The sequence below is a fragment of the Lytechinus pictus genome, chromosome 11 (genome assembly GCF_037042905.1).
Source record: "Lytechinus pictus isolate F3 Inbred chromosome 11, Lp3.0, whole genome shotgun sequence".
Taxonomy (NCBI): domain Eukaryota; kingdom Metazoa; phylum Echinodermata; class Echinoidea; order Temnopleuroida; family Toxopneustidae; genus Lytechinus; species Lytechinus pictus.
This window is the reverse complement of record NC_087255.1, coordinates 11,319,464-11,346,871: the sequence shown is the minus strand read 5'-3', so window position 1 is coordinate 11,346,871 and position 27,408 is coordinate 11,319,464. Positions and strand designations below refer to the sequence as shown.

Sequence of the window (27,408 nt, the reverse complement as noted above, 5' to 3'; positions counted from 1 at the left end):
TTAAAATTGTAAGGCCATTTTAATAATGAAGACACAAATTTACAAGCCTTTCATTCCCACATACATGTATATATATTTTCAATGATAAGACTTTATCACATAACAGGCATTTATATTGCGGCATCTGTCAAGATACAACCCAATCCGAGGGGTATTATTATCATTCCAGCTTTAGCTCGAGCTTCCATTTCCAGCTTTAACTGCATTTCAGGAATTAATCCTGTAGGGTATCCATTCACCTCAATTCAGTCGAGTGCAAGCACAATGTGGATAAATATCTTGCTGAAGGAAAACACGCCATGGCTGGGATTTGAACCCATGACTCTCTGATTAAATGATGAGAGTCAGAACCACTAGACCAAGACACACCACACACACATCATCTCATCCATGAACTACAAGAAGGGTGGATGACAGAACTTAAAAAAGTGCATGACACTCAAAGTAATATATATACAAAGTACATATTGTGAGCGTGTCTACTCTAGTGGTTCTGACACTTGTCTTTTAAAACAGAAGGTTGTGGGTTCGAATCCCAGCCATGGCATGTTTTATTTCAATAAGAGACTTATCTACATTTTGCAACACTCAACCCAGGTTAGGTGAATGGGTACCCAGTAGGATTGATTCCTTGAATGCACCGAGCACTGAAAGGCAGCTCGAGCTAAAAACTGGGGTAATAATAATAACGCACCTCGGAATAGAATATTTCTAGATAGATGGTGCTATATAAATGCCTATTATTGTTATTATTATGATATTACAATTCATGATTGTCAAATTAATAACTAGATTTTCCAAAACCTTTCCTTGTCTCAGGAATGATAAAAAGTTGTTTCATATTTTCTCTGTCATCTTTATATCTGCATATATCTATCACACTACACCATGGAAAAAAAAAAATTCCCCTACAGGTTTTGTCTAGAAAAATTGATTATTACAAGGGACATCAATAAATATAAAGCTACAGATTGCACACAGCTGATAAAAAATAATGAATGCAGATATATATGTACATGTATTCAGACGCAGTAGAGTACATGTACCTGAAAATCATGTGACATGCACCTGTAATTCAAGCTTAAAAAATCGATGCAGCTATTTGAGGTTGAGCCCTGGTCACGTTAACAGTCAGTCCCAGACATGAAGTATATCTAATTGATACATGTCTGTAAAAGTTCAATTAAACACACACACCCGCACACACACACATTATAATCATCTAATGCTATATTTGCATCAAAACGATACATAAAAAATCTCTGAAATGTATAAATTAGTACTTCAATCTATTGAATATTCATAAATTATACTCTGGACATTTGAAATTCAAATGGAGTCCATCTAGACTGAATTAGGCACATGATATGTTTTAAAATGTCAAGGCTTAAATTCAAAGTCCAATAAATACAATATCAAATTTTTCAGCCTTCTACTTTACTGAATCATCAAAACAAGTACAAAAGAAAATTGCATATAACATATGGCACTGAAATACTGCGTTTCTAGAATGATTATGGTGGACCAAATCCACTCTGCAGAGTGCCCGAGTCACAAAGAAAGCAGTTAAATAATGCAGCAAGAAATACTGAGATTCGATTACAGTTTATAAGATAGGAGGTATTTAAAGGTAAATGCTAGTTATGGTAACGATATCAAAATGAGTTCGTACAGAATCCAATGAAATGACCACAAGTGTCTGTTTGTATAAATAAAACGCATGTGCCAAAGGATTCTGGAAGAAATTGTGTAATTGCTGAGAAATCAGCAAATAAGCACAGGATTCGGGTAGAGCGTCGGGCCCAACGCTCAAAGCAATAATTATACACAGTCCCACGTGCACTTCAGTGTTGGGGAAGTTCAGTCTGAACATTTTTCAGCGTAGATTTCAAGATTTCACAAAGTTCAGTTTATGTAACTGTACCAGATCTAGATCCTCGATGATATACTGACAATTAAGCCTGGTTTTACAGACTTTCTCATGAAATCAGTGTTTACTGCAACTACTGGAATTTCTCTTTAACAGGCAATCTTCAGGTAATGTCTAAATGTCCCTCCCCCATCCTTGGAATGCATGCAGTATAAACATATAGTTTTGATAATGCCCTAGATATACTGTTACCTTGTCTATATCAAACCATACACATAAAACCTGTAAAGTAAGAAGCCTACTTCAAAGAAACCAAGACCAGAGATGTATTCAAATAAACAATTAATATGATGTGGAACTATACAAAAATGCATATTCTGTAGCCGATAGTCATGTCTATGCAGAGCTACTGTTAGTGTAGGTGTGAAGACGACGGCGGAAACTTAAAGGACAAGTCCACCCCAACAAAAAGTTTATTCGAATAAAAAGAGAAAAATCCAGCAAGCATAACCCTGAAAATTTCATCAAAATCGGATGTAAAATAAGAAAGTTACGACATTTTAAAGTTTCACTTAGTTTCACAAAACAGTTATATTTACATCCGTGTCGGTATGCAAATGAGGAGACTGATGACATCACTCACTCACTATTTCTTTTGTATTTTATTATATAAAATATGAAATATTCCAATTCTCTCCCTGTTGTCGTATAAAAAAAACGATTAATTTCTCCCTGACCATGTGCAATTAGCATAGTTTAATACTATATGGTTGAATCAAGTTGGTCCATATTGTCAAATCTGTGAAAAATGAAATATTGTATAATTCAAACAATAAAAAACAAAAGAAATAGTGAGTGAGGGACATCATCGACTGCCTCATTTGCATGTCACTGAGTTGTGCATATCACTGTTTTGTGAAAAATAAGCGAAACCTTAAAATGTCACAACTTTCTTATTTTACATCCGATTTTGATGAAATTTTCAGCATAATGCTTGTTTGATTTTTTCTCTTTTTAATCAAATCAACATTTTTCTGGGCTGGACTTGTCCTTTAACAGAATACCAATCTGGCAGACCAAAGAGATAGGAGGAAGGCGAGGGCAGCATCTCCAACGGTATCTATCTCAGGGCCATCCTCCTTCATCTGTATTGCTCTAGAGACTGCCGCTCTAAGGATGGGACTCTACTACAGCCACTTTAGAAAATGTAAAACCTAGTGCTGAATCATTCGTCTTTCAAGATGAATTGATGCCGATGACTTCATTGGCTTTTCTCCCTTCCCATTCTTCGAAAAGCCAGAATACTAAAACTTACACATGAAAAATTATATGAATGCTCTCGATCAGCCTTCTCGGTCTGCTTGTCGCCCTCTTTAGGAACATGTGCTTTGGAGTATGCCATTATGTTCCCACCATATCTCCTTCAGTAGGGCTAGAACCAAAGATAATTCTTTTTACTCCATTTGCCTGGATCTGGATATGGTTGTATTTATACCCTACTTGACGAAGTGGTATAAATGCAGCGGGTGACAGACGACACCAAGATATCTGCTGGTATCATAGGTGGCTCTTTTCCGTCTCTGACTCGAACACCTTGAGTGATTTTCCGCTCACTACTTATAGTGGGAGATGGGTCCAAGCCAAGGGGAGGTTCACAAGAAGAAACAATCGTTTTACTCGATCAGTGTTTGTTGTGTGGATAGTGAACTCAGTGGAAATCTTGCCCTTTTGTAGTTGTTTTGTAGCCCTTTCCTCTCCCTTTTTATAGGCATTTTGTAGCTTTAAAAAAAAAGGCTAAAAAACAGTGAATTTTGTCCATTAAGTGACTACCAAACAGCACATTTTGTCCATTTTGCACAACCAAGGCTTCAAAGGCTATTGTTTGCAGTTCACTACTTGTCTTTCTAAGATCGTTTGTACATGGAAATCCTTGAATTTGTTGCTTTGGTTTTGCTGTAATTTTACCTCAAGTTCCACAACAAAACCTGAATGTTCTTTCTGCTCCACCTGCTTATTCTCTGTCCCACTCTCTCTGTCTCTCTCTCATGCTACTTCTGCGTAAACAATAATGTTCCTGGCCTGTCGAGTTCGTAAGGGGTTCAGCCAGAAGAGAATGTGGCCACGTCCAAACACGTCCCGAAAGCTATCCATTGGTTTCTTAGTATTCACAGGCCTGTCATATAAGATGGGATGGTGAAAAGAAAAGGACAAAAATAAAACAATAATATTTATTTCTTGTATAGAGCATGTGATGTACCCTTTAACATCTCTAGATGCTTTCAAAGGACTTGGATATTATTACATTGGCTTTGGCCCGTCAGCCTTTCAGTGCACAAGTCTTTCAAAGAATAAATTCATCCATTTTCTTCACCTGAGTTTGGTGCAGCACAATGTGAGTAGATTTCTTGCTGAAGGAAGTATCACCATGACTGGGATTCGAACCCATAACCCTCTGTTTTGAAGTCCAGAGACTAATCCACTGGGCCACAAACTCCACTGTTTGATTATTTTTTGTGTGAAAAAGTGTAAAAGAGAAACTATGAAGTCCAATCATAAAAAGTCAGAGGTCCTCCAAACCTCACCATCACAGGAACAGTAATTGATTAGTTGACTCCCGTGCTCTCTGGATGAGGCATGCAAACAGATGAATATGATATAATAAGACTTTCCCCAGCGTATACATCATGGACCTGTGATATATCACGAGATACACCACTGAATACCATGAAAACAATTGAAACATCACCATTACCTTGCTCACTCAAGGGCTAAATGTGCACACAAAGTTTACATATCCACTGGCAGTAAAACTATATACATGGACTAAAAGTGCATTGCCCCTTGATTGTTTTGTTTATTTGTGGAGTCAAATTCCTCGATGGCTTTACATTTTAACCCATTGACAACTGAATTCTGTGGTTCCCATAGACTTCGTATAGGTATCACCCGGTTCCAGTTGGCAATGGGTTAATACATTGCGGGGGCAAGTTAGAGATGACTGAGCATAATTTACATACACACTAGCAGTAAACAAGCACTGACTCAAGTGCATTCTTTAAAAGGACCTTAATAGATTTTTTGACCAAAATTCTTTCTTGTAGAGTTCTATATTATTTCTTCCTACATGTATATATGAAATGGTTATTGTACTTATCATCTACACCGTAAAAATTCATCTCCTCTTTAATCCTGGTAGTACAAGCTTGGCAAACAACCATATTCCTTGTATTGTGTCTGTGGATTAATTTCCACTCATTTACACTATTAAGCAAGGCTTTCCCAAATTATCTTAAGATTAAAAAAACAAAAATGAATTTATATCACTTTCAATTACGACTCGCATTTATCGAGTCTCTCATTTATGGAACACACAAACACCTTTCTACATTTTTAAATGCCCTGCATTATCAGTAAAATAAACATATCCTGGTTGGTTGAATTGTTCTCCTTCATTGTGCAGTGAAATGTTAAAACTTTAAAGAAAAAGAAACAAAGGGAGACATTTGAAAAAAAAATTAAACAAACAAACAGGTGTCTGTTCATCCGGATAAAAATGACAGTAGCGATGTAAAAAAAAAAAAAATTGCTTGACACAAAAAGGAAGGAAGCCAACATTGAATGAGGGGAATTTGGTGCCAATCGGACCACAATCTGATTTCCTTTCATCAACCGTGTCATATTTTAATGCCTTAATTTGGTAAATCCCCCCCCCCCAAAAAAAAATTCCAGGGACCCATTTAAAAAAGGACTATTGTAATTTTAACTTTGCCATTGCTGATGGTGAAGTAAGGAAGGCATGCTTGTAAAGCGGTGAACTTCAACCGGGTAACGGGGAAGAGATCAGTGTGAAAGGAGTATAAGAAGAAAGCAGGGAGGAAGAGAGAGAGATCCAAAAGGGGATGCAAAGGAAGGTGTGGGGGCATCATGGTCTAGTGGTTAAGACTCTCGTCTTTTAATCTGAGGGATGAGGGTTCGATTCCTAGCCATGGCGTGTTTTCCTTCGGCAAGAAATTTACTCACATTGTGCTGCACTCAACCCAGGTGAGGTGAACGGGTACCCGGTAGGAAGAACTTCCTTGATTGCTCAAGCGCCCGATCAAGGTAGCCGTGCTAGAGCCGGGGTAATAATAACAGTACCATGTTAAGCAGGGCCCGCTTGGGAGAACAGTTTTAAGAACTGAAGTGGCTACCCTGGGTAATACATGACGTTATTATAATTATTATTAATTGCAGATTATAATCATTATTAACTGTAGATACACCTGGATCATCTCCTTTCTCTTTGGTCTAACCCCACATTGTCTAATCCTAGTTCGTCTACAACCAGTTAGTCTCCTAACCATCTGGGCTTAATTGCCACTTAAGATTTAATTTATCATCTAATTCCCATTTAGGATTAAACCCCATTGCAATGGGAATTGGGTACAGGAAATTCATATGATAAAGAAAAGGAAATAGAATTGAACAGTGTGGGGATTACTGAACAAGAAAACATTAGGATTGAAAGGAAAGAGAGATACTAAAGACATAGAGACAGAATACAACAGGACATTTTAATACAGACAGGCAAAAAGATATAAATACAATATAAACAAGAAAGGTGAAGGAGAAAATATTAATAATAATAATACTACTAATAATAATACATTGCATTTATAAAGCGCTTTTAACAAGTGTTCCTAAAATAGAGAACATGACACAGATCATGGGGAATAAAAATAAATAATTGCAAAGATGAAGAAGGTGCAAATGAAAAATAATTAAAGGGAGTCGTCCAGAATTGAAAACAAGTGGAATGCCTCTGGCGGTCTCACCTGCATCACCCGATACAATATAGCAGCAGTGCTGACTTTGAAAACTACTATAACTCGCACAAGATGTTCAGTGATACTTGGTTACTCTTATGTCCACGTTTTATGAACTAGACCAATACACTTACAGAGATATGATGGTAATTCAACAAATACCCCCAACATGACCAAAGTTCATTGACCTTACATGACCTTTGACCTTGAACATGTGACCTAAAACTCGCACATGATGTCCAAGTTTCATGAGTCAGATTCATAAACTTTCAAAGTTATGATGGTAATTCAACAGATACCCCCATTATGGCCAAAGTTCATTGACCTTTGACCTTGGTCATGTGACCTGAAATGTACACAGGATGTTCAGTGATACTTGATTACTCTTATGTCCAAGTTTTATGAACTAGACCAATATACTTTCAAAGTTATGATGGTAATTCAACAGATACCCCCAATTTGGCCAAAGTTCATTGACCCTAAATGACCTTTGACCTTGGTCATGTGACGTGAAACTCATGCAGGATGTTCAGTGATACTTGATTAATCTTATGTCCAAGTTTCATGAACTAGGTCCATATATTTTCTAAATTATGATGACATTTCAAAAACTTAACCTTAGGTTAAGATTTTGATGTTGATTCCCCCAACATGGTCTAAGTTCATTGACCCTAAATGACCTTTGACCTTGGTCATGTGACATGAAACTCAGGCAGGATGTTCAGTAATACTTGATTAACCTTATGGCCAAGTTTCATGAACTAGGTCCATATACTTTTTAAGTTATGCTGTCATTTCAAAAACTTAACCTTCGGTTAAGATTTGGTGTTGACGCCGCCGTCGGAAAAGCGGCGCCTATAGTCTCACTCTGCTATGCAGGTGAGACAAAAACAATTTTCTGAACTTTTAATGACCACCAAAGTCCAATACATATTTATTTATGTATTATTTCATGCTTATTCACTACGAAACCAGTAATTTGCTAATAAGATGTTGGTAACTAGGTGAAGTAATTTTCCTCCTTTGCAAACATGGTCATAGTTACTCTATCTATTCAATCTAGGATTTGATCTTGTTATGGATGTAAATAGAGCACCGAATCAAAAGGATAAATAAGAGAAAGGGGTTAGAACCTAAATGTTTGTTATCTTCCTTGCGCGATGCAGGAATCGATACAGTTTTGCTACGCCAAACTGGGTTGACTTTGGACAAAACTGGGGCAGAAAACCAGATTTTTGGTTCTTTTCTCCCGATTTCTAAACTGAGATAACACAGATCAGAGAATAAAAATAGAAAACAGGCTTGACGGCTCGGGGGACATGCATGTACACTGCTGCTCGTCATGATAGCCACATTTGCTTGTATTTCAGAGAGATGAAAAGTCAAACAAATACTCAGATTTCAAGAAGATAGGAGATTTCACAGATACCTATTTGATTGAAAGTATGCCATTAAAGACTCCAATCAAATAAATCTTAAAGATTTCAATTTAAAAAGCAAACAATTAAAAAAACTTCATATTAATTAGAAAACTCTGGAACCAACACAAAGTTTGTATGAAATGTTTTAGATAAAGTACAAACTAGCATTTTGGGTATATCATTTTCCCCAGCACAGAAATGCAGTGCTTGCAGGTTAAATATTTAAAATGAAAGAATGATAAATTCGTTCATTTTTTCTTTTAATATAATAATAATAACAATTTTATATTCCGCAAAATCGCAAAATTGCCTCTAAGCGGTTAAGAGAAAGGAAAATGAAGTATAAAGGAAATAGAAATAGAAGTACTTTGCACAACAAAATGTATCAAAACTATTACAATTTACAACTTTTTCACCAGATCATGAATAGATCATTGCAGCTAGAATCTTGAAGTATACCCTTTATTATTGCAAAGACAATCACTCCCATGAAACTACAGACTATACGCCTCGGTCACACTGCCAGTGGGAGGTTAGCCATCGCGCTAGCGGTCTCGAGACACTCAAATGCCCATAACTTTCTTATTGTTTTCCAGTATTTCTCTCACATTATTGCTTTCACTTATTCATTCTTGTATTTTCATAAAAGTTAACTTGTTCCAAAGGTTCTACTCTCCTTCAATTCGTCCTTTAGTCTTTTTATTAAAAAGGCAGTGCACATACACCACTAAAAATTGTAATAATAATTATCACCCGTATCAGATATCGGAGCTGGTAATTTACAAAACTGTATTGCCCTAGATTTTCTGATTATCAGGAAGGGATAGGTATGATGGGGGGACCTAAAGCTACGCACTTTGTTTTCAAACAATAAAAACTATCCAAATTTTAATATTTCAACAAATATCTTTCACTAATTTGTGGCAAACATTCTAAAGATCATTAACCAAGAAGAAAATATCACAAAACTCACTAATACGAAAATCCCGCCGTGTTTTCCGAACACCTCTTGATTTCGCCATCCGATGTAGAAGGGGTCGTAAAGCTACGCACTCGATTTATCATGCAAAAAATAGTATTTCCTGTGCCTCAATTTCTAAAATATATTCATATTATTATAGGATAAAATGAAATTTAAGCGAATATAATTCAAAAATTCCAAACAGTTGTTGGTTTTCTCTGCATTTAGGGATTTACTTCAGCCTCTGTAAAAAAAATTGAATAGGAATCGTTCGTCACTCTGCAGTCACAGTTCCACACACAGAGTGCGCATATGCCATAAAAACTGCATGCGTGATGAGTGGTGCGTAGCTTTAGGACCCGCGTAGCTTTAGGACCCCCTACCATATATTGTTTGTATTTTGTTCGGTCTCTATGCGCGTTTGACTTTCAACGCAGAGACGAGGCAAAACATACCTTTGTATTTTCCCTGGTCTCACATCTGGGCATTTGAGGATGAGTAGAAAGAGATACGCTTATCATCCATGCAGCAACAGTAAACGTCAAAAAGACAACACTGGATCCGGGCGCTGAATAATGCGTCCCTAGGGACGCGATCTTATAATTACGTCATAATTTTAAAGTGCAGAGCCTGGCCCCTGATATAAACATGACACAGTGGAACCATATTCTTGAAAGATATATCTAAATTTTCTTGATTTTTGCTCTAGATGTCTGATTTGGATGATAATAAAAATATTGACTGGCTCTTCAAATATATTGCCCTTAAAAGAACCATATTGCCCTCATCTAAAGACTTGGGCCAATATGATTCTTTTTTGGGATATATTTTGATGTTCCCCTCAAGGCCAGTCAATATTATTTAAATATTATCTTGTTATAAAGAGCAAGTATCTTAATATTCAAAATATATTCTGGTGTAAATATTCTTTTTGAACGAAAGCCTAGTGCCAGCCAACAACTACACCTAACCTGCCAAATATTGTATGATAACACACCAGATGGTGGACAGTTCTCCACCAGATGAAATGGGAAACTTGATCTACACATAGATCTTATAACAAAGAATAGATGCTCCTGTACGAAACAGATAACCTAATCTTTCATATTCTACATGTATGTGGGTTGTATTGACGTTATTACCAATGATAAGATCTCACATAAAACCCTGTACATGCCACTACCAACTTTCATCCATCACTGATTTGTGACTATTTCAAAAACTTGACAGTTTCGGCCCCCACACTTTTTCAATAACCAACATTGAATAAACATTGAATAAATCCTTAAGAGAGTTAAGTCTGTTTGGAGGGATTGTTTAATAGCAAGTGTTTTCTAGAGCTCTCTAGACTACGATGGAAATGAGAGGGGCCGGCCTTTGTGTACTCTAAAATGAAAAAAAAATAAAAAAATCTGTGAATATCATACCATTCTCCTAGAAAAAAAAGTAAATTTCATTGAAACAGTGTAATCTACTTATTTTGCTAACTACAGAAAACCTAGGTCCCATTTCACTAAGACTTGTTATAATAACAAATGCACAATTTCTATAACATATTCCTTATCAGCCAATCAGATTGAATGATTTCAGTAGCTTTCAACTGTTATTGCAAATTTGTTATTATAACAAATTTTATGAAACGGACCCCTGTCGAGAGGAATGGTTTAAAAGCAAATGTTTCCCAGCTCTGAACTATAATGAAAATGAAAAGGGGAAAGGACTTTGTGGGTTTTCATTTTATATGATAAAGCTCTAGACCAGATGATATCATATCATTCTCCTTTGAAACAGTACCTCTCATTAAGACATGGACCGATTCTCACAAATTGAAGTTGTGGAGGTATTTTATCATGCTTAATCAAAATATGTTATCAAAAATGCTGAAATGTAACCCCCACCTCTCAGAAAAGTGATGACATCACACTTTGGTACTCTATCTTAAATTCATCCATCTGTTATTGCTCCATACACAATTGAAGCAAGCCATCAAGAAGTTAGTTATAAACGTGCATTCCCAACCCCAACGCCCTGCTTTACTCTCTGTTAGGTACAGGGGTGGATCTAAGACCTATATATTGTCCAGGAGGTGGGGGGGGGGGGAGGGGCAAAAAAGGTCACCACCATTGGTAGCAGTTTCCAGTCAAATACATTTCTAACAAGTTGCAACACACACACAAACAAGGTGGTTCATGAACCACGAGTCTTGCCTGATTTTGTGATCAATAAAATATGCAATATGATTTTTTGACCCCTAGATGACCATTGACATAATTGTCCTCATGAACACACATGTGCCTCAATGATTATTTGTAGCAAGTATAAACATAATTGCTGCAGAAATAAAGAAATGAGAGCAAGGGGCACACCAGACCATTCCTGATAAGTTGTCTCTTACAATTGGGCTACACTTTTGGCAGCTTCAATGGCACACTTTTCCAAGAGCCAGCTCTGATTTTACCAATCCTCTTTGTTTTGACCAAATTTGATGAATGTCACTTTCTTATGATTCAAAGCAAATAACAAAATGATATTCTTTCTAAAATTCAAAACAATAACTTGAAGTTAGAGCTTAAACATCTGACGTGTCCCTTTTATCCTTTTCCAAATTTTTGCTTATCATTATTTTGTAGGTTTAAGGGGTGGGGGTGAGAACCCCCTCTTCTTTAACTATTAAACCAAGTTACTTGTACTCTTTTATCACAAGAGTTTCTTTACCCCAGACTATCCTTATCCCGATACTATAATTTTTCCTTTTTCGCATGAGCCAAATTTCCTCCCTAACCATGGCTAGTGGTAGGCATTCAAGAGTGCCTATCTCTGATTGAATAACAGCTTTGACTTGGTTGCTCATAGGACATATATGGAGCCCTGTCACTGGCTTGGATGGGTTTCGGTACTTCAATGATTCTGAACCCCAGACTTTCGTGTTAAACACCACAGTTGCCCAGCTAACCCTGCTATTTTACAGGGCCAGATAAACCTGTACAGTTTGGGTTAGCCCACTTTGCAAAAACGTCATGAGAACAGAAAGTGGACTAAAGAGACCTTCCATTGACAAATCATGGGGAAATCAAGACTAATCTCAGAACAGAGAAGGGATTCATGTCTTTCACTCGGCTGCATGCCTGGGGGTGTTATGTAAATGACGCCGGCATGTCTGGGAGGTCTAATTTAGGAGAGCAATAGTTAGTAGACTAACCAACCAGAAGTAAACTGCGTGTTTTCACTTTGAAACATGTAACTTCACAGATGTTATTTATTTTAGTTTAGCAATCAAGAGACCTGCTAAGAGTCTAGGAATTGGCATTGTTGGAAACTAGAACTGCAACGACCCGAAGTAAATAACGATCACAAGTTCGGTCAAATTTGCGCTGTCCGAACTTTTGTCGCATTAGTCTGACGAGCTCTCATGACGGACGGATTATATCATGCATGTCAATTGGCCTTTTGCAATTTTCGTATTGATTCAATTTCCCCATGATTTGTCCATGGCAGGTCGCTTTTTAATCCTGGAATATAAGTTAGCCCTACCTATAGTCCAGGGAAAGGAAATTTTGCTGTGAGGAAAGGGTATAATATGAGACTAATAGTAATTGAACATATTACAATTCATTCCAAAACAAGAATTATTGGCCTTACCTTTCATACACCGGTTTACCACCATAGATGAGAGACTCTACTGTAGTCTTATCCTGCATTATGTTAAAACACAGATAATTTAGTTTTATTAGAAATTTGATAGAAATAATGAATTCAGCAGTCCAAAGTTGTTTGTTTTCAATCAAAATCCAGAGTTGTTCTGTTAAACAGGGGTGGCCAGTTTCACCTCACAATAACAGCAATCACCCTAAAGCCGGGGTAATAATAATAGCAGGGCCCGCTGGGAGAACAGTTTTCAGAACTGAAGTGGCTTCCCTGGGTAAATATACCTATATTATTATTATATTATTATTACCCTTAGACCCTCCCTGCATGCTTCAGTGCGTTCTCAACTCAGTACTCGGACATAGCAACGAGAAATGTATGGAACTAGATTCCTACTAGATTCAATTTATCATTAACAGGTTCAAGGAATAATGATAATAATAATAATACCTTGTTGAACAAGTTCCCAATGCATAAATGTATTACTTAGTACTGTGCAGATTTGTTTGAAGGAACATGAAAATTAAACCCTTCGAACAAGTTCGCTTGTATGAAAACAGAAAAGTCAAAGAAAAATGAAAGTTTGAGAACACGATAAGTTATGAGCATTTGAAAGTCGAAAGTACTTAAATGATGTGGCTATCCTCCTATTGGCGATGTGACCAAGATATGTGATGTCACACATGTACAACTGTCCCCTTTGTACACTGTAAATATACCCCCTAAAATATATTTCGGTTCATTCTTATGTTAGTAAAAACTTTTTATCGATGATATATTTCATGAAACCTCTAATATATGTCCTCTCATGAAAGAATAACCTGGGGCCCGTAACACAAAACTTAGCAATGATCGTAGAACATTTTTCTACGGTTGATTCTACTGACTACAATGTGCAATCAATCGTGAAAATCAAGCGTACAATTAATCGCTAACTTTTGTGTTACGGGACTCAGATCTATGGGTAGACTTGATATTAAAAATTAGAATGTCAGTATTTAACAAGAAGGAATGTAATTGGGGATATAACACATGTTGCTCATATTGTCTATGGGAGGATATCTGATCTAAACATTCAGATGCTCACAACTTTCTTTTTACTTGTCCAATGTTTCTCAAACTTTCATTAATTTGTTTCCTTGATTTTTCTGTTTTCACACAAACTTTACTTCACACAAACTATATTTCATGAAACCTTCAATATATGTCCTCTCATGAAAGAATGACCTGATCTACAAGCTACAGCTGGGGTAATAATATCCAAGTCCTTTGGAAGCGCATAGAGACATTATTCATAATTGTGATATGCGCTATACAAGAACTGTTTATTATTATTATTATTATTATTTACAGTACTTGCTCCATCCAAGGGTATCATTCTTCTTTAAATGCCATCAACAAAAATAATGAAAGAAAATGGTTGAAGGTACTTCTTACTTTGCTAATATTATAGATCTGGGAGAATAGCTGTGTAAAACAGAAGAACTCTAGCATGCAGCCTGACACAAAGCATCCATACATCAGATAGCGCTCATAACGGAATCTAAACAATGACTAAAAGTCATCAGAAAAGAAAAAAAAAATACTTTGATTATGAAGGGAAAATCAAATCAAATCAAGTTTCCATTGAAGTTTTCCTTCTAGTTCTAATGACAAATTTACACATTTAATGCAATAACACAAAATTACACACTTGTACATCATACACTTTAATATCATACATTTTATCAGATTCTTATCAATCTCTAAATACATGTATGTAGCAGATAAGCTAAAAATGACCAAAGTACTTCAAATAAATATATGACCAGTAACAATATACAGTGTGTCCCACAAAAAAAGGAAACCCGTTTTCAGAAAGATTCACAATTATATGTTTTTACTATAAATGTTTTGATAATTATGGTAACAGTGGATTTTATTTTAGGTTTAGGGTTAGGTTTTAGGATAGGGTATAGTGTTAAATCCAGGGTTGAAGTTAGCGATTCCATTCGTGTGTGGAGTTCACAGCGGAGAAATTGTCGCCAGAGCAAATGTCATGGAACCGGCTAAACCCATTTCGTCTACTATCAATTTGGTCTGACTAATCTTTGCTCCAACTAATAATTGGTCTAACTACAGTATCATTTAATACAATGCCACAATGATCTCATTTCCACTTCATCAACTTATTATTTTTCAAGTTGTTAAATCAAGATTTGGATCATAAATAGTTCATCTGACCATATTGACCAAGCAGTTATCAGACAAATTGTGTAAACCCGAACTTGAAATTAAACAATGTGGTAAAATGGTCTAAATGGCAATCAGACCAAATAATAATGCTAATAATAATAATAATAATAATAATAATAATGATAATCGGAGTAAGAGATAATCTGTTGTCTCACGATGTGGCAAACTGAAGTTGCGACGTTTCGACTGCACCTGCTAGTCTTCGTCAGGCAGTGTTAAGGTTAAGGAAAATATGTGAAGTGTACGTGAAAAGCATTAGAGTGGTTTTAGACCAAATTACGATTTACCGTTTTACTTACCATGTCACATGTTGAACATGATGGAAAGTAATAAAAGTGAAGACCGTCTAAAAGCAGAGCGGTGCTGCTTAGCAGGAAGCCGTAGAGAAGGAGAAGCACAAATACAAACTGATTATCTTCTCCTACACAACTATTGATCCTGAATAGAAAAGAAAATAAGAAGCATATAATTATATAATAAAATAAAAGGTTCAACTTCAGGAGTATGTTTATTATTATTGTAAGTCATTCACGTCTTGTATTAAGAAAATTAAGGTACATGAGAAACCCTAGTCAGAAATGACCTTTAGTAGAAGCAGAACAATCTTTGAATCACTTGAGTGAAGATTGACCAAAAATGGCCAAAGATAAATAAAATCTTGAATAAAACAATTAATCTGAGATTAGCAACATGCACAATATTTGACATTCAGTTACAAATTTTAGCTCCACCATTGGTATTCCTTTGATTTATTTGATAACCTTAATATTGTTATAATATGCTCATCTACATAATTGATATAAATATAGTATAAATGCCAAGATCAACATATTATTAATTTCTTTTCTCTTCAGAAAACTACTTATCTTGATATTCGTTTTGCCATTTGTGAGTCACTAAATTTTTAAATCCCATTTCATATTATTAAACCTTATCATTTCTTCATCAACTTTCTATTTATTTCATGTATGTAATCTACATCAATATTCCTGTATTGTAAAGAAAACAAAACAAAATTCCATGGTGGAAAATGAATTGAATAGTTAGAAGCCTTGAATGATGTCATCAATGGCAAGCAACATCTTTATGTAAATTATAATGTAGGAAGGAGCTGACATACTAATCACGCAAAATTTGAGTTTCTTTCACAAATATCCAATAAAATAAATCACAATAACAAGTTTCATTTCTCTGAAATTTGTTTTTATTGTTTAAATTATTGCCATCAGTGCTTTAAATCACATGATCCAATGAAACTTGCAAAGGTTCCTTATTCATGTGACAATACTGTCAAATGACAGACATCAACAGTGTCATGGGGGCTGTAGCTAAACAATACAACAGGAAAGGAATCCCTTATCGGCTTCCCAAATGATTCCCAAGAAACGAAATCAAATAATCAAAACAAGAATGATGCAATCAGAACAGATCTATAATACAGTCTTACAAAAACAAAGATATAAATCAAAGAGATTTAAAAGGTCCCTGCATACCAAGTTCAAGTTGATTTCTACTGAAGGAGTGTTGCATACAAGTCACATGTACAGTATCTTGCTATTCTGGCATCCGAATACATGTTTCATATGATTTTTTTTAACCTGCTATTAAGCTCTATCCCCAAAAAGAGAGAACTCGGGGCCCTGTCTAACAAACATTTGCAATGGATTCAAATCAAACTCCAATTGCAATTGATCTAAATTTGTGTAGTTAAAGAGATCAATAGATCAATCAAAAAATTTGAGTTTGATTTAAAACTATCGCAACTCTGTAATTAAGACGAACCTCTGGGCCCCGTCTTTAGAGTTGCAATTGATCCGATCAACCTCAACTGTATGGAAATCAATTGGTGTCATAATTTTTTCTACCAAAAATTTGCACAATGTCCTTTGTAAGCAAAGAGAAGCACTCTGAATTTTCAAGAAATCAATGAATGTAGGAATTTACAGCATATCTAGAAAATATTTCGGGCAAACATGCATTGAATCTGTTGACTTTGCTGGCTTTCCATAGTTATGGTTGATTGGATCGATTGCAAATCTTTGTAAGACGGGCCCCTGATCTCATTCCTGCAGTGACATCATCTGTCAATCGGATTCAGGTTCACTAGCACTTTACAATTGATCAACAATGGTAGGTAACTTTCCACAGCTCAGCATATAATCCCATGATTTCATATACAATACCTTTACATTGCCTTTCTTTTTATTTTTCTTTCTTTTTTCTTTTTATGTAATGTTTTTAGGTTGTTAGGAAACTTAGATACAGAAAGGTGTACAACAAGGTTGTTTGATCTCCCCTTTATTGTTCAATTTAAGCTGAGTGAAAGCGAAAAACCATGATTCTCAGTCTTTGCGACAACTGGTTTTTGCACTAATGTGCTTGATATGACATTGCAATCAATTTCCCCATGGCTACAATGTATGCATCAAGATGATTGAATGCCATCTAATTGGTTTTATCTGTAGCCCAATGAATTCACTCAACAAAGTTGACACACGTGATCAGTGTACATGGACTGGGTTCTCAAACACAAAAATTAGGAACAATGACAAAGATATATTTATCAGAACCCTTTCGTTTGTCAAATACCATCAGAACTTGTCACCTGACAGGCTCGGTTCAGTCCCTCAAACTACAGAAATCACAAAGTCATTCTACTGAAAGCGTCCTGCTTTTAAAATAGGCTGCTCTGAGCCCCCTCCCCAACTGAGCTAGGCTTAAAAAAGAAACATGGACAGCTGTACACATACAACAAAAACACAACTATTGTGTTAATAACAACACAATGTCTAATATTCTGCATCTTAAAAATAAAACTAGGCCTATAACACCAACACCTATTAGATAAAAGGGACATTAAAGGATACAATAAAATAGAGATAAAACAAAGGAAGGAACACTAGCACAGATGTTTCACAAAATTCATTTTGTCAAGGACGGATGTCAGTTTTCTGTTCTACATTTACATTTAGTTTTCCTGTCAGACATTTCCTTGGAAATAAGGATGGAATGTCTAGTTACATACATATCAACAAAGTTAATAAACTACCGGGGTAAAAAAACCAACAAGGGCATGAATAGAGGTGAGAATCTCCAAATTAAAATAAGTCATCCAATCTACGGTTATGTACGTGAGGCAAAATCAGAAACACTTTTCCTTTGCACTGAACCTTTTAAAATATCTTTGAGAGTATCTCAATTTGCCCGCATCATGCTACTGACCTCGTAAAGAGAAATGTAACCAATTGTTTGTAAGGTCAGGATCAAAAAATAAAATTGAGATTAAAGTTCCTACTCTGAAACACCTGTTCAGAGGGAAATGAATCGCTCGGTATGAATATATGTTGCAAGTTTTCCTTGTATTGTAACTCAAACCAAAATAGTCACATGTATGTGTTATTAAATCATGACCATGGTAACATTGTGATTAAAAACAAGAACAGAGTGAGAGAAAATAAATAATGGAAATGACATCGATCCTCTAGCGATGATACAGTAGACAAAAATAGAGAAAGTCTTTGATTAATTAGACCAGAACAAAATCAAAATCAACTTCCGTTTGTTGACAGAGTGTAAAAGAATGATCGAGCGTTTCCTTCTTCCTTGTTTATGCGTTCTGTTTTTCTAAACAGTCTATTTTATGATCTTTCTTTGTGTAATTCAATATGTCCAAAGTTACAACTTGATCTTGTCATGGCTGGAGAGGTAAAATAACAAGGGGAAGTGTTTGGAAAAAAAAAGAGAGAAGGGACTTTTATTTTTGAGATGATTAACAGACAGGTTTAACGGTACTTGTAGATATGGCATAAACAGCTTGGTTAAATGCTGTTTTCAAACTTTTTGGCGGGAAAAATTCATGTCCAAGCTCACAATATAACAATGGATCATGATAATTAAAAAATAGTGCAAAAACTATTTGAGAGAAATCATTTATTGTGACTGCATTAATCAAATCTTTGATACAATTTAATTATATTCCTCCCCCTCTCTCCCTTCGCCAAGTCAATACTTTTTAGATGATTTTTTTATGAAAAGACAAGGATCACCACACCAGAAGAAGCTACCTCACTTCTGCTCTGGAAACTGACAATCAAATAATATGATATTATATTGTGCAGCTGGCAAAGAAAATGATACTAGCTGCCAGCTCAACTACTGATACTTCCTATCTGTATTCCGTGATGAAATAAGATAGAGATACATTCATTAGTATAAATTTGTAATCATAAAATAATGATGCAGTGTAGCTTTCTAACATAGTGTAATTATGCAGCATATTCATTAATAACCCACGGACATGAGTTTCATAAAGAGAAAGAATGGTTTGGAAAGGACGGAAGAAACTGTTGTGAACTATCAAGAACTACCGTACTGCAGGAATCTAAGAGTCAGCGTCACTCCTTAAAGAAGTTCTGTCCATTAGATTTTACTAGGATGCATATCATAAAGAATTGTCCTCGGCAAACAATTGATCTTCAAATTATAACAAATAAAAAATGAAACAGTTGCCTGGCTATCAATTTATACGGTTCTATTCAGGTAAAAAAATATTTTCTTTTTTTATTTTCAGGAGCTACTTTTCAAAACCTTCTGCCTAAATCTGCAACATTGGGTCACAGTATAAATGGGGATTTTCCAGGGCTACATTTTGTCCAGGGCTCTTTAGAGCATAATTTCTGGGGCAAAATCGCCCCAAGCCCCCACATATTCCCCCCCCTGGTTCTATTCATGCTTTCTCACATGTGGTATCCTCTAATACGAGAGGTCTAGTGATATACGTACTGACCAGGCTCATCTGTTGAACTGAGTGAAAGGAACAGTCAGAGGGTACTAGGTCCCACCAGCTTTGGGGATCATAGAGGATGGCAAAACAAACATACAATCCATGTAGTTGATTTACTCTTTGAAAAATATCTTCTGTATTTGTTGGCAAGAGAACTGTTGGTGGACTAGTGCCATGAATGTCAATGGACAGTGTGTGCATTCAATAAGTCAACACTATCATTTATTACCATCATCATCATCATGGAAGCGCAATAGTGTAGCGGTTCTGACTCTCGCCTTGTTATCAGAGGGTTGTGTGTTCGAATCCCACCATGGCCTAGCGTCCTTTGGCAAAGCGTCAATCCACACTTTGCCACTCTTACCCAGGTGCTAAGTGGGTACCGGTAGGAAACAACCGTCATTCTGGTTGGTTTAGCAAGAGTGCGACTAACAGGCTGCTAAAGAGCTATGAATCCAGTGACCCTTTGACTGGGTAAAAATAATTGTAAAGCGCTTTGAGCAGTCATAGATAGATAAAGCGCTATAATATAAAAGCCAATTATCATCATCATCATCATCATCAGCATTATAATTATCCTCCTCCTCATCGTCATTAAAGTCATCAATTATCATCATCATCGTCATTATCATCATCATCATCATCATCATCATCGTCATCATCATCATCACCATCATCATCATCATCATCATCATCATCATCATCATCATCATCATCCTCATCATCATCATCCTCATCCTCATCATCATCATCATCAACTTAATTATCAACATTATCATCATTTTCATCATCAACATCATCATCATCATCAACTAGAATATCATCAACATTATCTTCACCATCATTATCGTCATCATCATTACCAATTTCTGTACACAGTATGTCGGTGGCAGTAAATTATCTTTGGTCAAAGATAAAAATACTCCTCTTTATTCAAACAAAACGAAAAGAAAAAAATTCTAAAGGCCTGGATTTCACTTCAAAATATAAATGCAATGGAGAACAGTTGAATTGAAAAGGCGCTAATTATTATTTTTATTATGATTATAATGACTATTACGTGCACCTTTAGAAATTGATACAAAGCATCAAGAGCAGGTTTGGCACGGCATCAGGAATGCAAGTGGTTTCTGGTTTATTAATGAATAGGCAATTTTATGAAAATGAAAATACAATTTGAATGGTACTTAGAATTTATTGAGAAAACACTCTTAAATTGTAATCAAATCCACCCTGCTTTGTTTTTGATTGTGCTACTCTACTCTTTATATGTGTAATGAGTCATTGTTCCATGGTAGCAAGAGGTATTGACTGGTCAAGCAATAAATCATATTGAGTTACAATAAAAACACTTCTAAGTAATCGAGACGATCACACACGCACACGCATGAAGTTTTCCTTATTTGGGTATTCAATACATAATAAACATGAACAAATGAGAATTTACCTAGTCTTTACAGAGGTATGTTTTCGATTCAAGTATAAAGCAGTAAAAGCACCTTGCGTGAGGAATGTTTTTTTTTTAATTAGATTGAAATAATGACAATAAGCATAAAGGTATATTCACAAGGAAAAGAAAGATTTGGGTTAAACGGGGAGTGAACTGTGTGTGGTCTCTCATTGACTGTGTGTTATTAATACATAGTCTAAAAATATGTTTTCAGATCTACTAATACTACAGAGAATAAATTGACCTATAATTGTATTTGTATAGAGAATCTAAAATGTTTTGAGAGAAAAGACTGCTTTGCTACTTGGTAACATAATTATTGCGGTATAAATGCATTGAGTATAGCATGTTATCATTCAAGTGGGTCTATATTACTAGACTACGTTAGCATTATGGGTCAGGAAACTGGCCAGGTATGAGTACTTGAGGACTTGAGATGGTGCTATTGGTTCGTATCTGCTTTAAAGACACAAGGGAACATTGTGGCCCGTATTCAGCTCATTTGGCTCTCAAATCATTAATAATTGTCTAAGAAGTATAATTAGATGATTGTCTTCACCATCGACTAATCTAGAAAGAGCACAGTAAACATAAGAAACATACAACTTAAAGGAGAATGAAACTCTTGGAGCAAGTTAGCTTTTGTGAAAGCAGAAAAATCAGAGAATAAGATCAACAAAAGTTTGAGTAAAATAGGACTAGCAATAGAAGAGTTATGAGCATTTGAATGTCGAGATCACTAATGCTATGGAGATCCTCCCATTAGCAATGCGACCAAGATTTATGATGTCACAGATGAACAACTCTCCCCTTTCGGACACTGAAAATATACCCCAAAACATCTCTTCTTGCTCATTCTAATCATATGACAAACGATTCATCAATGATATAATGTTGTGAAACCTCTTTACTTGTCCTCTCATAAAGAGAACACCTCACCTTGTGATAGACTCTATAAAAGTGAGAATATAAGTGAAATAAGTACTAAAGTAATGAGGGAGTTGTACGTGTGTGACATCACAGATCTTGGTCGCATTACCAATGGGAGGATCTACATGGCATTAGTGATCTCAATATTCAAATGCTCATAACTTTCTTATTATTCATTCAATCTTCCTCAACTTTCAACAATATGTTTCTTAGATTTTTCTCTTTGATATAATTCAGCTGGTTTCAAGGGTTTCATTCTCCTTTAATAAAATTTTTTGACACTTTTGGCTTCCCATAATTTTAGCACAGAGTTAGACCATGGTCTAAGGTAAACCTGACTTCAGAATACGGGCCTTTGAGTATAGATTTGAAGGTGAAAATAGTTAGAAACAAAGTGAGGATGAAATATGTATACTGATAGCATTATGATATCACACTTTAAAAAATAGGAAACGAACAAAAAAATAATGAAAGAAAAACATTGGATAGGAGGTTCCAAAGATATTACAAGTATAATTTCCTATGAATAATTGATTTAAATCTGAAATGGCTGTAGAAATAAGTGATCATTACGGTTGAGTGAGCCCTCAGAAGGATGAGGTAAAATGGAGGAGGAGAAGAAGAGATGGAGGGGAAAAAGGAGAAGAAGACGAGGAGGAAGAGAAGACGAAAAAGGAGAAGAAGAAAAAGAGGATAAAAAGAAAGGTGAAGAGAAAGTAGAGAGAACAGGAGAAGATTACTGTCCATTTCATGCTTACTTTATCACGTTCTTAATCCTTATTAACAGGGGCGTCAATCCATTTTTCAGATTGGGGGGGGGGGCAAAATTATGAATCAACGTTCCAAAGGCGCTCGATCACACAAAACAAACTCACCCCCCACACAAACATAGGCCTACATATATATATATATATATGACTCATGAGAAAGAGACACATATCTCACCAACAAATTAATGCCAGCGCGAAGAGCGAACTGAAATTTTTTAGTATACTGAACTGAAAACAGGAAAAAGGTACCTGTTTGGGACCTCATGAAGAGGATACATATCTCACTACACAGATAATGCGAGTGTTGAGAGCGAGCTGAAATTTCTTTATATTCTGACCTGAAAGCTTGATATTCTAAGCATTTTTGCACAGAGGAAGAGGATAGAGTCTGGAGAAGGAGAAATAGGAGGAGATAAAGAAGGAGGAGGAAGAATAGAACGTCTAAGTAAAATGAGAAAGAGAATAAGACTTCCTCAAGCTCCTTAAAGATCCTTAAAGAAAGCTTTAAATGCAAGACCGAATAGAAATCACAGTTTGTTTGTATGTGGAATTCTTTTGCAGGGGGGGGGGGGAGGCACATCCTCCTCCCCTCCTTATGTAAGGAACAAACCCTGAGGCCAACATTTTTATCATACTGATAATTTCGAAGTACAATTGTATGGAGAATAGAAAGTAATATTGGCTGGTACAGGATGAGCTTTATGAATGCACATATACCAAAACTTATATGTGGTTTTAATATCATTTCCTCTCAGGTATATAATGTTGGCATGCAATGGTCAAGAGAGGGTGGTATTGCTGCTTTCAAAATATGGGTGTTGAGTATTTTCCTAAAAGCCAGTCTATCCTTTGGAAAGTCTGAATCTTATATTCAGCCCATCATATGGCATATGGACAAGCTTTATCATTAATAACTTCCCACCAACTGGTAACCCATTACGATACTGGATCTTTAATTTAGCATCTATTAGATTGATAAAAGGATGTTTCAAGAAAGAAAGAAATAACTAGCAAGCCCACCAAGCTGGACGCTTTGTGCGCTGGACCATGAACCCATCTGTACTGAACTATTTTCAGGGAGGGAAACAATGCATTGTTTGTTGAGTGTGAAATGCCAAGTTCGCACGGCACCGAGTGTGCATTGGTGCGAAGTACGCGTGAAAAGGGTTAAGCTTTTCAATAACGTGGAAACATTTTGTTTGTTGTGCTAAGCAATGATATGAAGAAGAACACGTAGAGGAAAACAAGGTGGCAAACAAAAGAACAGTATCACACAGAATAGTCAAGGTCATCCATTTGTTAAAGATAAATTCCAGTTTTGGGGACGATTTCAAAATGACTTTTTACAGAATTTAATACAATGATCACCAAAGTGTCTGTTTGTATGAATAAAAAATATGTGCCAAAGGATTCTGGAAGATATCGTGTAATTGCTGAGAAATAAGCAAAATAAGCGCGGATTCTGTCACTTCCGTCGGGTCTTTATTCCAGCAATAATAATACACTGTCCCACGTGTGCCTATCTGTGTTGGCGATCTTCAGTGTGATCGTTTTTTAGCTTAGATATTATGATTTCACAAAGTTCAGTTTATGTAACTGTACCAGATCTAGATCCACGATGATATAGTAATACTTAACCTTGGTTTTACAGCCTTTCTCACGAAATCAGTATTTAACATCCTGCTTTGCTCCGTGAATGTACGGTCTGTCTGTAACAAGGCTGTTCTGGTACATGATTTATTATACAATAGCAATGACGATTTGATTGCATGTTTTAATTTTTAACTGTTCAGATTTTTCTTGTATACTTGTAGATATTTGAAATGTTTTGTATATTATTACAGCAATAAATGATTTGATTTGAAATGTAATGGACCTTACCCATCATGGATTATATATTCTACATTTCTGATTATTTTTAATTATAAAAAAAAAGAGAACCCATTTGTTCTTTCATGATCAGGCATGATATTCCCCTCTGAAAAAAAATCTGAAAAATAGCCAAGGGTCGCTATAAGTCACCTCCGAAGTCCGAGGTGCCCCGGTCGGGGTTACAAGCTCTTGCATATTAAAGAAATCGAAAGTGATTTTTCAAGGTGAGTCTGCATGATAGTTTTATCATTTGACTTAAAAAAGCAGTAAAAACAGCATGAGAATGTTTTTGGGCAAAGGATTTTACGTTAAAAAAAAAAATCTGAAAAAAAACAATTATCAAAAAATCAGAATTATAATTTTAGTCAGTAGAATATCATGCCTGCATGATTGTGCAGCGCTTAGAATTATTAACTGCTATATAAATATTGCATATCATTATCATTGTCTTTTTCTTAAACCATTAATTCTTACCATGGGCAATGGTGGTCCATTCTCCTCACGCATCGTTTACATCGACTGCAATGGTGTGACTTAAGAGGGCGCTGTATCAAACATTTCTTGCAGTGACTCCAGTGAATATGATCTATAAACACAATGCAAAATAAGAAATATGTGGTGATGAGTTTAAAATGTCTTATAATTTTAAAAAACATAAAGACGATTTTATAGCCTTTATATGATGAAAATTAAAACCATGAAAAACAGTGTCATGTGCTAAAAAGAGGGTGAAATAAATGACTGAAGCCTCATCTTACAAGTAGTTATAACCAGTTGAAGAAAGTTCAAGAAAGTAGATAAGAGCGGGGTCTAATAGGATATCCTTCCAGACAGTATGAAGTTTGGTATCTTACCTAATGATGTAGGTCTGATGTCAAATGGAATGTAACCAGGATTGGAAAGACAAGATCGTACCAGGCATATGATTGTTGCACAGGAAAGAAACATGAACACTGTATTAAAGACAGAAAACACAAAGATCAAAGAGGATTAGGTTATTAATCATCATAACGATTTAAGTCTGAGTAAAAATCATAATTACATAAATTCCCACTTGTGCATGATTCCCACTGTTTATGCATCATATATGCATAAACAGAGTTGTCAGAAATTTGCAAGCCGCAGATCACAAACACATGCAAGGCAATGGCGCCAGCCTCTTAGATGGTGGTGCAATGATGTCCATGCAAAGAAGACCCTTTTCTTTAGAGAGAAAAAGTGTCTGATACTTCAATTTTTAGAGATTTTTTTTCAATTTTGACTTCGTAGATTCCCCTACTTGTCAGTACACAAAAATGAAACATTTTCAGGTCTATGACTGTCTATCTACAGTCCCTATCTATACAAGGTCATTTCTAAATAACCTTTCAGCTGCTGATTAAAGGAAACCAAAACCCAAGAAGAAAAGCAATCTTATTGGAAAGAGTAATTTTAATGCGAGGAGCAATCTAAAACTTGTTTTATCAAAATTGGTTATAGAATAACCAAGTTATGGAAGTTTGAAAACTCTTGTTGAACTTTTTATGGGGATCCTCAAATTGGCAATCGTGCTTCAAAATTGCTGATTTGTGGACAACTCTCCATTTGATTTTTCCTCATTTTCTTTCAAATTGTATCTTGCCTCCTTCTGAGCACAACATTTCTCAAGGGAAAATATAATTCACACCACATATGTCAAGGTCAGGAGGAGATAATGTGAAATATGTAAAATAAAGGGGAAAATCTGAAAATTTGTGTTTAAACAAGTGGAGAGTTGTCCACAAAATCAGCCATTTTGAAGCACGTTTGCCAATTTGAGGATCCCCATTGAGAGTACAACAAGACTTTTTAAACGTCCATTAACTTGCTTATTTCATAACCGATTTTGATGAAACTTGTTTTAAATTTTTTTTTTTTTTTTCATTTTACTCTTTCCAATAAGATTGCTTCACTTCTTGGGTTTTGGTTTCATTTAATTCTCAGAGATTGACTATTTTTCAGACAATAATAATTTTTGTTGATCTGGTACCTCTATACATTTAAACAATAAAGAACACATCTCCCCAAAATGCCAACTTTCTCACACAATCAAATAAAATGATGAGAGAATGATGAACTCACCCCAAATAACCCATACTCCTATGTGCTCTTCTCTGTGCATCGGTATCAGAACCAGAGATGGAATGAAGTAACTATTGTATGCCCACATCGTCGTGATGCAACTTAGAAAGAAACAACCTCTGCATTCCTTGAGGAACTTGAAACCAAACGGGAGCCAGTGGATACTGGGTGATTGACGGATTGCATCGGCTTCTCGAAGCAGGAACTCCTTCTCGTCCTTCTCCCCGGTTGTCAACTGGAATATATTGGTCTGCATCTGTTGAAGTCGGATTATTGGAATATTTAAGGGGATAACAAATAAAAAAAATACAAGTTTGGTAGGCCTAAATTAATACAAATTACTATTTCCTAAAAGTGACAAAAATATTTCACATGCGAAGAGGGCACTAAGTCGAAGAATTTGAATAACGTGTAGTTGGAAAGATTGTACAAGCTTCTGGGATTTACAATACACAATAAGCCATCATTTTAATAGCGTCAATTTCTTACTTTTTAATATTCAAAGGGTCACAGTATCTGATTGTGTTGGTTATGACATCATGAGTGACATGAAATGGGTTAAAACT

The 27,408-nt window shown here is 35.7% G+C and overlaps 1 protein-coding gene across 1 annotated transcript; it reads right to left on the bottom strand.

Annotated features, from left to right (window-relative positions):
• On the bottom strand, nt 1–27,104 carry LOC129271471 (palmitoyltransferase ZDHHC21-like). The gene is made up of 7 exons (XM_064106741.1): nt 26,843–27,104; nt 25,597–25,695; nt 25,217–25,328; nt 15,237–15,375; nt 14,140–14,256; nt 12,697–12,749; nt 1–4,043 (listed from the first exon to the last, which is right to left on the bottom strand). The coding sequence occupies exons 1-7, from the start codon at nt 27,096–27,098 to the stop codon at nt 3,914–3,916; spliced, it is 906 nt and encodes a 301-aa protein (XP_063962811.1). The 5' UTR covers nt 27,099–27,104; the 3' UTR covers nt 1–3,913.
• Between the last annotated feature and the right edge of the window lie 304 nt (nt 27,105–27,408).